General features: G+C 41.2%; 1 protein-coding gene across 2 annotated transcripts; it reads left to right on the top strand.

Moving 5' to 3' along the window:
- The first annotated feature begins 1,479 nt into the window (after positions 1–1,479).
- Positions 1,480–8,354, top strand: Svbp (small vasohibin binding protein). 2 transcript variants are annotated; one of them, XM_078026072.1, is made up of 3 exons: positions 1,480–1,617; positions 2,295–2,440; positions 7,954–8,354. In XM_078026072.1, the coding sequence occupies exons 2-3, from the start codon at positions 2,327–2,329 to the stop codon at positions 8,038–8,040; spliced, it is 201 nt and encodes a 66-aa protein (XP_077882198.1). In that variant the 5' UTR covers positions 1,480–1,617; positions 2,295–2,326; the 3' UTR covers positions 8,041–8,354. The 2 variants fall into 2 exon arrangements, with proteins under 2 accessions (XP_077882198.1, XP_005317951.1); XM_005317894.4 differs by lacking the exon at positions 1,480–1,617 and adding an exon at positions 1,703–1,824.
- The last annotated feature ends 3,042 nt before the right edge of the window (positions 8,355–11,396 follow it).

Here is an 11,396-nt window from a genome sequence, read left to right as displayed (position 1 = left end):
GGCTTTTGATATCTAGTGCTAAAGTGGCCTCCAAAGATGATGTAACAACTTACACAGATTGGGAATAAATGAGTGTCTACCTGGGCTATGCATTCACTGCTTACCATCTGTCACTTGTTTCATCATTCTTTGACAGAGGAACAAAGGGAGTGGGCCTGAGCATCTTTTCTTTTGGATAAAGGCATTGTCATGTAAATCCTGGCTAAAATACTGCTCAGTGTCCTAGTTATATATATATATATATATATATATATATATATATATATAATAGTTTACTGCTATACATGTATATATTATAAATATTTATTATAAGGAATAGATGAGTTAATAAAATTCTAAGAACAATGCCTGGAATATAGGAAGCCCAAAAAAGAGGAAGCTATCATCATCATCATCATCATCATCACCACCACCAGCATCATATCATTTAACTTTTTTGGTGAATTCTTGCTAATCTAACAAATAGAAAATGATTCCCAGATAATTATTTAACTTAAAAGTCTTCTATTATCTGTGGACTATGTTTCTCTATGTTTACACTGGCTATTTGTATTTCTGTTAAGATTTCTTCTTTCAGGGCTGGGGTTGGGGCTCAGCGGTAGAGTGCTCGCCTAGCATGTGTGAGGCGCTGGGTTCCATCCTCAGCACCACATAAAAATAAAAAATAAAATAAAGGTATTGTGTCCAACTACAACTAAAAAATTAAAAAAAAAAAGATTTCCTCTTTCAAAGCACTGTGGCAAACAGGATCTCACTTGATCCTCCTAAATAAACCGTGAATTAGAAATGAAGCAATCACAATCCTAATTTTTTGAATTTAAAAAATGAAGCTTCAAAATACAGTGTTGAGCAATCCCAGGATTCAGATCTCACCCTTCAAAGCCTAGCAACTGTCTCAGAAAATATTCCCTGGAAAAGCTTTTTTAAAAAACTTTTATATTGGTGTATATTAACACACCAGTAAAGAATAGGTTTCATTCTGGTATGTTGGTACATTCATATACTCTTATAACATTATTTGGTCAATTTCACTCCCCATTGACTCTCCTTACCCTACCTTCCTTCCTCCGGGATCTCCTTCTGTACCCTATAGGTCTCCTTTCTACTTTCCTTAACATTCCCGCCCCCACAATACAATTTTTTTTTCTTTTCTTTTATTCCCCCTAGCTTCCATACATGAGAGAAAACATACAATACTTGTCCTTCTGTCTAGCTCATTTCGCTTAACATGATGCTCTTTAGTTTCATCCATTTTCCACTTTTGTTCTTTTTTACGGCCCTATAAAACTCCAGCATTTATAAACACTGCTTATCTGGGAAAGCTTTTGTTAGTTGTAACCCCGCCCCTGCCCCGGCCCACCCCGCCTAGGCCCCGCCCAGGCCCACCCGACCCCGCCCCCGGCTCCCTCAGGGCCGCCCAGACGAGCTTTCTGCACATGCGCGGCTGTTCCCGTGGGCGGGGGAGTCCCCCACTCGCGGCCCCGCCCTCCCGGCGGGGCCGGCCCCGTCCGCTGGCTGCGGGCTGGACTCCCCGAGTCTGACGGAAGGGGAGAGGCAAGGGTATCCTCCACGTGGCCCGGGTCTGCGACGGTGTCGAGGCCCAAAGTCCGAGGCCCGGTAGGGAAGGCACCGAATCCCGAGCCGCCATTTTGCCGCGGGAAGGAAGGGGGCCGTCGCTGCACTGGGGCGGGCCGGGGGGCGGGCCAGGGCGGGCTGTGGGACCGGCTGCCCGGCCCGGGAGCGCCGGCAGCGGGTGTCCTGCGAGCAGAGTGGGCCGGCGGCTGCGGGGCTGGGCAGTGGGGGATGTCCTGGCCCCGAGGCTGGGTAAGGGGCTCCGACCTTTCCGCTGCAGGAATTGGGCCGGCTTGCCCTCTCGGCCTCGGTGTCCTAACTGTAACCGCGCCGCGCTGGGCACAGCAGCTGCGGCGTTCGGACCGCTGTCACTGGGCCTTCTCAGCTGATGCTCACGCGGTAGTTCTTGGAGGGAAGTCTGGGAAGGGACGATTGTCCCATTTTGCAGACAGAAAACTAAGGTTCAGAGTGGGAAGGAGAATTGCCTAGGGACATCCAGCGAGGTCGAGGGGTCTTTCTCTCTTATCAGGCCACTCTAAATGCCTCACCTGTCAAAGGGATGGGCTGAGTTACTCTTAGGCGAGTTACAACCTCCCCTTCCCCTTCCTGTCTGCCCCTCCCCTCCCCTCCCCTTCCCTTCCTTCCCCTTCCTTCCCTTCCCTTCCCTTCTCTTTTCTTCTCTCTGTTTCTTTCTTTCATCTGCCCCTTTCTATACAATCCAGGTCAGAGCAAAGAACTTTTCAGAAGCCAAGCCATGGATCCACCTGCACGTAAGGAAAAATCCAAAGTTAAAGAACCTGTCAGCAGAGTGGAGAAGGCTAAGCAGAAATCAGCCCAGCAGGAGCTGAAGCAAAGACAAAGAGCAGAGGTGAGAGTAAGGAGGGGGCTCTGTATGGCTGTAGTCTGCTGATTAAGATGCTGGAATAGCAAACAATAGAAAGAAGAATTATGAAGAGGATCACTGCTTGCCTCCAGGCACGGAGGGGATTCTTCCAGATTTAGAGAGGTCCAGAATGATGAGGTGACAGCCCAGAGTCACAGTACCAAGTTAGTGTCAGAATCTCAAACCACACCAAGTCTTCAGATGACTTCTGGCACCTGGCTTTTGTGATAGGATAAAGAAGCCATGCATAAGGGAAGGTCAGAATTCGGCCAGCAGGGGAGACCAGGCAAGCAAACTGGGGTTAGACACCCCAGCACACATGTTCTGGATTTGGTACAAAAACTAGCTCTACTCATAGCAGGTAAAGCCCCAAGCTTTAAACCTACCCGTGTATTCCTTTGTTTTCTCAACACTTAAAATCAATTTAAGGGGGCTGGGGATGTGGCTCAAGCGGTAGTGCGCTCGCCTGGCATGCGTGCGGCCCGGGTTGGATCCTCAGCACCACATACCAACAAAGATGTTGTGTCTGCCAAGAACTAAAAAATAAATATTAAAAATTTTCTCTCTCTCTCTCTCTCTCCTCTCTCACTCTCTCTTTTTAAAAAAAAAATCAATTTAAGAATAAAAAACTTCAAACTGAGCTGAATGCCACAGAGCATGCCTGTAATCCTAGCAACTCAAAAGACTGAGGCAGAAGGATCACAAATTTGAGGCCAGCCTGCACAACTTAGTGAGACCCCATTTGAAAATAAAAAATAAAATGTGCCAGGGATATAGCTCAGTGGTAGAATGCTCCTGGGTTCAGTCCTCAGTATCTGCCCCCTCCCAAAAATCTTTAAACTGTTTATAATGCTAAAGTTAAACCACATCCAGACGTGAATATTTTAATATTATCAAGAAAAAACTTTCTGGTCTTTTCTCCTCTTTTCATTTTGTTCTTTTTGAGAAATTTAAGAATACAGAAGATTAGACAAATGCTTGGTCCTCAGCACCACAGATTGGTAATGGTTAGCATTTTGTCATAATTGCCTGGAGTCTTTTAAAAGTAAGATAAAAAAAATCACGTGTAAGCCGCACACAGTAGTGCATGCCTGCAATCCCAGTGGCTCAAGAGGCTGAAGCAGGAGGATCACGAGTTCAAAACCAGCCTCAGCAAAAACGTGGTTCTAAATAACTCAATTGAGATCCTGTCTCTAAATAAAATTCAAAATAGGGCTGGAGATGTGGCTCAGTGGTTGAGTGCCCCTGAATTCAATCCCTGGTACCAAAAAAAAAAAAAAAAGGTAAATTGAATACCCCTTTGTTTATTACCCTTTTCCCTTCCCAAAGGTAAGCAATATTTTTATACATTTACATTCAAATATATTAACAAATATCCTTGAACAATGTACAATATTCTTGTGTTTTAACTTTTTACATTAATAAAATTCTGTGCATTTTTGCATTTTGTTTGCATTATTTTAGAGCTCTTCATTTTAACATAAGAATCTAGTTAATTTCTCTCTTAGCAGTCTTATTTTATAAATACCTTATTTTGTATACTTACCCATTTTTTCAGTGACTGACATTTTATAGTTTTTTTTTTTTTTTTTTTTTTGCTTTTACAAACAAAAAAGGTTTGCTGTTGTAATAACCTTTGAGATGTTTCCTTTGGCATCTGTGCTAAGATTTCTATAGGATATTTAACTGGAAGAGTTACTGAATTACATTCTCAGTTTTACTACACATTGCCAAATTGCTTTCAAAGCGATTGTACAAACTTGTACCCCCACTAGCAGTATGAGACTTCTCACTTCTTAATATTGCCAAACTTTTAATTTTGTTAATCTGATCCATTTGATGAACAAATACAGAAACTGAGCATGGTAGCACATACCTGTAATCCCAGCTACTTGGGAGACTGAGGCAGGAAAATAACAAGTTCAAGTCCAGCCTGTGAATTTTAGCAAGACCCTGTCTCAAAGTAAAATAAAAAGGTCAGGGATGTAGCTCAGTGGTAAAATGCTTGCCTAGCATGCTCTAGATTAAGTCCCCAGTACTGCAAACAAACAGCAGCCATACTGCTGTTTTGGGCACTATTCTAGGAACTTGAGACCCATGACTGGACAAAGCAGAGTCCTTGCCTTCATGGAGCTTGCATTCTAGTAAATGTAATAAATATAACAGCATGTCTGAAGTTAATCTGTAAATGAAAATCTACCTCTCGATTAAAGCAGACCACCTGAAAGGTGTGCTCTTGGGTTCTAACAAGTGGTTCTGCCCTTTCCTTTACTGCATGGTTTTATTGCATCATGCTTTGGCAAACAGTTTGAGGGTTGCTATAAGAAACAACCCTATGAAATCATCCTTTGTGCACACTATAAAGATAGATACTGAGAACATTGTTCATGTCCTTATTGCTACTCTTCCTGTGAGGTTACAGAAGTTGAAATTATTTGTCTGATTTCAAATCACAGCGACCCTGGAAAAGAAATTTAATCTCTCTGAACCTCAGTTCACACAGTTCTTCAGACATGTGTTTGTTTTTTTGTTTTTTGTTTTGGTACCGGGGATTGAACTCAGGGGCACTCAACCACTGAGCCACATACCCAGCCCTATTTTGTATTTTAGTTAGAGACACGGTCTCACTGAGTTGATCAGCACCTCTCTATTACTGATGCCGGCTTTAAACTTGCAATCCTCCTATCTCAGCCTACTGAGCTTCTGGGGTTATAGGCAAGTGCCACTGCACCCTGCTGAACCTCACTTCTTCAGTGCCTGCTTGGTAAAATGAGGATGCAACTGTCTATCTCACAAGACTATTATAAGGAATAGAAATGTCATATGTAAAGCACTTAATACAGTGCCTGGCACAGAGAAGGCATTCCATAAGTAGCAGCAGTTATGATCAGGAATCATGGTACTTCCAAGCAGTCTGCTTGCTTTCCTCGTGTGGACTGCAAAATGAACATCCTGTTTGTGTTCTTTGCTGAGATGTATTCTGGGTTTGCAGTCTAGTGGCAGGTGGCACTTGTTGAGCTCTTAGGATGTACCAGGACTGGGCTGAGCCTGCACATGCATGAACACTTGTAATCCCCCCACCAATGCAGGTATTATTGTTATTCCCATTTTATCCTTTGTAAATTCTTCCTGGAATAAGGTATGGATATATAAAACATATGACTCTGTGAGGTAAGACCCTTTAAAGCAAAGTGACAAAGTGATGTGACCAGAGGGGCAGGCCTATAGTTTGAACAGGCCTTCTTACCCTTGTCTGTTTTTTGCTTTGCCCTACAGCTTCCTTGCTATTTTCTTTATCTGTATTGCCTGGAATGTAATCACATAAAATAGCAATGTGACAAGACCCCCTCACAGGAAGCAGCATTTTCCATTCAGCTCTGCAAAGATGCCACATTCCAGAAAGTTCAATGTGAAGGAGATGTGAGGGATGAATGGGAATGAGGCACATTTGGCAGCTGAAGCAGTATTTGACACTATTAGTGACCCTTTCCTACTTGACCAAAAGCCTTTCATTCCTTGGCTTGGACACCCTGACCCATTTTGACTCTCTTCTTCCCCTGCCTATTTTGTTTTCCCCTTTCTCCTGCCACTGCCTTTCTAAAGTGGAGGGCTCCAAGAAGCTATTTAATATCCCTCTCAGGCCCCAGCCCAATAATATGCAGATGACAAATGCTTGTTAGTTACCAAGTGAATGGGACAGAGATTTTTAGAAACACACATACACATATTCATATAATGTGTGTATATAGTTTAAAGAATAAAACACCCTTGTATCTACCTTTCAATTTAAGAACTAGTACATGACCAGAACTTGGAAACTCTGAGCACCTTTCTGGTCATGTACCTGACCCTTTACATAAGCAGTGTTCTTGCTTAATTTTTTGCTAATCTTTTCCCCTTGCTATTCTCTATAAATTTACTATCTCTGTGTAGTCCTAATTATATAAACTAAATATATCATTTAGTTTTTCATGTTTCTGAACTTCTATATACATTGTGTGTGTGTGTGTCTATCTGTCTTCCTTGTGACTAGCTCTCTTCACTCAACTTTTTTTGGGGGAAGCCAGTAACTGGGGACTGAACCCAGGGGTGTTTAAACTGAACCACATCCCCAGCCCTTTTTATTTTTTATTTTGAGACAGGGTCTCACTAAGTTGTTTAAGGCCTCACTAAGTTGCTGAGGCTGGCTTTGAACTCACACTCCTCCTGCCACTGTTTCCTGAGCCACTGGGATTACTGGCATGCACCACTGCATCTAGCACTCAACATTTTTTAACCATTCAAATTATTTTATTTGTGGCAAAATATACATAAAATACAATTTACCACTTTCACCATCAGCGTTACATTTTGGGGGAAATCGTTTGTAGTTGTCACTATTTTCATCACTGTGTGGAATTTCTTTTTCCTTAAAGATGATAAGATCAAGCTTTCTAGTAAGCTTTGATCAGTTCAGTTTGCTTTCTCTAGAAATATGAAGCTTTCAAATGTCTTGACATAAATTCATGATGTCTTGTTTTCATCTCTGTCACGTCCATGGTCCTATGCTCTTTTCAGTTCCTAATGATGCTTGCCATGCCCACTCCCTTTTCATATTGATCAGGCATGTCAGGTTTTCAAGGGTTTTTTAGTACTTTTCCAAGAGCCATCTTGTAGTTTTGGTGATCCTCTCCATTGTATGTTTGGTTGTTATTGTATTACTCTCTGCTCTTTTGTTGTATTTTCTATTTGTCCTGTCTCATTTCATTTTTTTTCTCCTTTCATGTCTTCTTTTCAATTAACCAAGTTATATCTCCTAGACACACAGAAACTACATTATTCTGCACATTGGGAAGTTTTATGATTGGTTTCTGTTCTTTAATAGATAGGTAAATTACTGTGAGGAAGAAGGAATGAGGAAGATGTAGACTCCCACCTTTCACTTTGGAATGTCTGTGGGCAGTTCTTTCCACTACCCTAGGCCATAATCCCACAGTCTCCCTGGTGCCTCCTGGGTGATTGATGATCTCCCACCACCACTCCATCCTCCTGTGGCCTCCAGTTATCTTTCCCAAAGCACAGATAGAATTGGCTTGCTCTCCAAAGTCTGCAGATAATGTCTAGATTCTTTGGGATGGCATTTGAGGACCCAATATACTTGTTTTGCTTTCTCCCGATCCCCAACCTCCACTCTGTATTCTTACTTGAATTCCAGAACATGATCCTGTTCTTTTCCTTCATATTTATTTATGCATAATACTCCTCCCATTATCTATCAAGTCGCATCTGTCTCTATCTCTTCAGAGCCTACCATTCCCTAAAGACCAAGTCACCTCTCTCACTGCTTCTTTCTTGACTCCCCAGATGGAATTAATACCTACCTTCCTGTTCCCAAACCCTTCTCCCTGCATTACCATTACTGGTGCAGTTCCAGCATTTTCAGATGACTTAGCCTATTGTGTCTGAAGACTATGCTGAACAGCTGCTTCCGTTGCTAACATATCTGTTTCTCTATTCAGATCTATGCCCTCAACAGAGTCATGACGGAACTGGAGCAGCAGCAGTTTGATGAGTTCTGTAAACAGATGCAGCCTCCTGGAGAGTGAGCCAGCCCTGAGTGCAACTGTTGTACCCTGGAGGCTTTGTCTGTGAGCTTATTACCAGTGTTAAGCTAAGGTTGCCCTTACAGACAAGACAAGAAGACACTTACGCATAAACCTGAACTTTCTTCCTATGTGTAACTTCCACTTCACTGGTTCCTCCAGTATGAATTGGTCCTGGCTTGCTGAAGAGACTTGTTTTCTTCTAAGATAATATTCTTTTTTAAGAACCTTTTTCTATTATTTGAGAAAAATCAGTGTTTCTTGTGAAACTGTGTATCTTCTCCAAAAATGCAAATAAAATACTAATAAAATGTTAATTTGCTCATTCTTTAGCTTGGGAATGCCTAACCATAGAAAGTAAAGAAAGTAGTAGGTAAGAAATGTGGGGGTGAGCCAACAGCCTTCCTCCTCCAGGAGCTGGATGGATAGGAGGAGCATGGCTGTTCCTGGTGCTACTCAGGGTCTAAAGCTCTGAAGACCCTACTGATCACAGACTTTGATCTCACAGGTAAAAATGTGTGACCTGGACTCCCACTTGAGCAGCTAGCCAGGGCCACAGGCTGGAAGCTGGGGCCCCTTACCTGTGACTGCAGAGTACTAGCAGTGGGCTTAACGCTGACTGCCTGATTGCCAGGGGCCAGAACAAGTGCTTTTTGTTTTTCATCTTGGGTGCCACTCTGTCAGGGTTAAGTTTGTGATGGGAATATTAAGACTAGTCCCTCAGAAACCAAACATCCACCCATCCAACTTCCATTTTTAGGGGTAGAAATGTAAAGTTGTTTCTGCCTCAGGAAACAAGTATGTATCAGGAATGGTAGTTCATACCAACATGTTTAATGCTGAGCAAAAAGAGATTATTCTTTCAGGATATTTTATTTGGGAGTTGGGGAAAAAGATTTCAGAGAGCTGAACAAAGATGGAATGAGGCAGAGTCTCAGGGCAGAGGAGACAACCACTACCACCTCCCCTACTCCAAGAGTAAATTGGGGGAGTTAAGTGAGTGTTAGAAACTTGCTACCACTGTGAGGATGTGTTTTTGAAAGCCCAAATTATAACTATGGATAATCCATAGATTATTCCCATTAATGGTAATTAGTTCTATAGTGTCCTGCTAAATTTTGGCTGAACTTTTTGTTTTGTTCTTTTTGGAGGAGTGGCTATTCAAGGGAGCTATTCGTATAAACATAAGGAACTGCTGTTAATATACCAGAAAGAGCACGGTTTGGAAGCCAAATGACCTGAGTTAAGTATCTGTTAACCTCTCTGAGCCTCAAATCCCATCTACATAATGGAATAATGTTTTCTTCCTCTCAGGATCAATATTGAGAAATAAATAATGTTTGTGCTAGACGGGGCTGTTTCCCTTCCCAATTACCTTTCAGATTGTTTCATAGGAAATGCATTAACTTTCTAATAACCAAGTAATACATGAGATTGTTTGGAAAGATTCCTACCTTTCTTGAACTGCTTGTATTAATATGTCTCATCCATGGGTATACTTTTGTCCTGGAGAAGCATCCTGGTAGGGCAGTGTTTTTCAAACTACAGGGGGTTTTAAAATCAGCTTACTAAATTGACTTTTCTTTTTAATGAGATGATAAATTTGAAAATATCATATTTGAAGGCTGGAAGTGTAACTCAGAGGTAGATTGTGTGTTTAGCATGCTGAGGCCCTGGGTTCAATCCTCAGAACCAAAAGAAAAAAAATCATATATGATAAGGATATTGTTTCATGAAGCTTTTGTTTCAGGTTTATATGTTTATATACATTCATATGCATATATTAAATTTGATGCAAATGTTATTTCTTACTGAGTTACAGCTTTACAGAAAAATTTGAGGTACAAGAAGATGCCTGAGGATTGGGGATGTCACTCAGTGGGAGAGCACTTCAATGCCCTGGGCTCAATCCCCAGCATTACCAAAAAAAAAAAAAAAAAAAAAAAAAAAAACCTGACTCAAGATGGGAATGGGTCATCACTTTATTCATATTTTAAATAACAAAAAGGAGTCATCTTCTGAGTAATACTAGGGTAAGGGCTCCAGATGCCTTTTTGTCCATAATTGGAATAGCATTGAATGCCAAGGCTCTTATAGGTATAATCAGTGAAAACTAGGAACACATTCTGCTCATCTGCCTAGGATTCCCTAATCCTGAGGTAAGAGATCATCTTTTTGAAGCCCTTACATCAAAAAAATCAATAATGAGAACATTGACAGAGGTCAGGCTGTCTAGGTTTAATTAGGTCTATCACTTACTAATTGTGTGTGCAAGTTTTAATCTTCGTAGGTAACTCTTTTTTTTAATTGGTTGTTCAAAACATTACAAAGATTGCAGAATCACATCGGTTACATTTTTACATAATGCCATAATAGTAACTGTTGTATTCTGCTACCTTTCCTATCCTCTACTATCCCCCCTCCCCTCCCCTCCCATCTTCTCTCTCTACCCCATCTACTGTAATTCATTTCTCTCCTTATTTTTTTCCCATTCCCCTCACAACCTCTTATATGTAATTTTGTATAACAATGAGGGTAATTCTTAATTGGTTTCAGGACGTTTTTACACTTAAAATTAAGGACCCCAAAGAACTTTTGTTTATGCAGGTTGTATGTATCATTTTTGCTATGTTAAAAATGAATAAAAGTTTGAAATGTTAATTAATTTTAAAATGTAGAATAAAAGTCCATTATAAATTAACTGTGTGTGTGCACAAGCATGTGTGATACTGGGGACTGAATCCAAGGGCACTCTACCACTGAGCAACATCCCCAGAACTTATTTGAGACAGGATCTCTGTTAAGTTCTCAGGCTGCCTGGAACTTACAATCCTCTTGCCTTAGCCTTCTGAGTTGCGGGAATTACAGGCATGCACCAATGCACTAAACCATAAATGCATTGGTCATTTCGAAAATACCCAGTTCACTGAATTACGCTGGTCTTCCCAATGTTGACACATTGCATTATGCAACATCAAAAGTACATACTCATTCATATCCCACCAAGCTCAGAGGAAAACTCCTAAGAGTATTAGAAAGGGGTCAAGCTCACAGTGATAGATACAAGTTTTCCCAAAATCAGATTTTCACATGGAAACTAAAATTTTATCCCTGGCAACAAAGAATGTTTCTTGAAGTGACAGGCTTACTCAATTCATATTTCAAGAAAACCAGTCTGAACAGCCCTAGTTTGTCTGTTAATAATCCTTTGTTGTTTCATAAGGAAAGAAGTCAGTTTAACTCAAACTCAAACCAGGACTTTCCTGGAGAAAACATTACCTCGTTATACAGCAGGAGTATTTCAGGCATGTTTTCCATTTCGGTGCACAGAAAATGTTAAAAAGGTACACTCAAGAGTG

The sequence above is a fragment of the Ictidomys tridecemlineatus genome, chromosome 11, assembly GCF_052094955.1.
Source record: "Ictidomys tridecemlineatus isolate mIctTri1 chromosome 11, mIctTri1.hap1, whole genome shotgun sequence".
Taxonomy (NCBI): Eukaryota; Metazoa; Chordata; class Mammalia; order Rodentia; family Sciuridae; genus Ictidomys; species Ictidomys tridecemlineatus.
The sequence above is the reverse complement of the archived record's forward strand: the minus strand, read 5'-3'. Positions and strand labels throughout refer to the sequence as shown.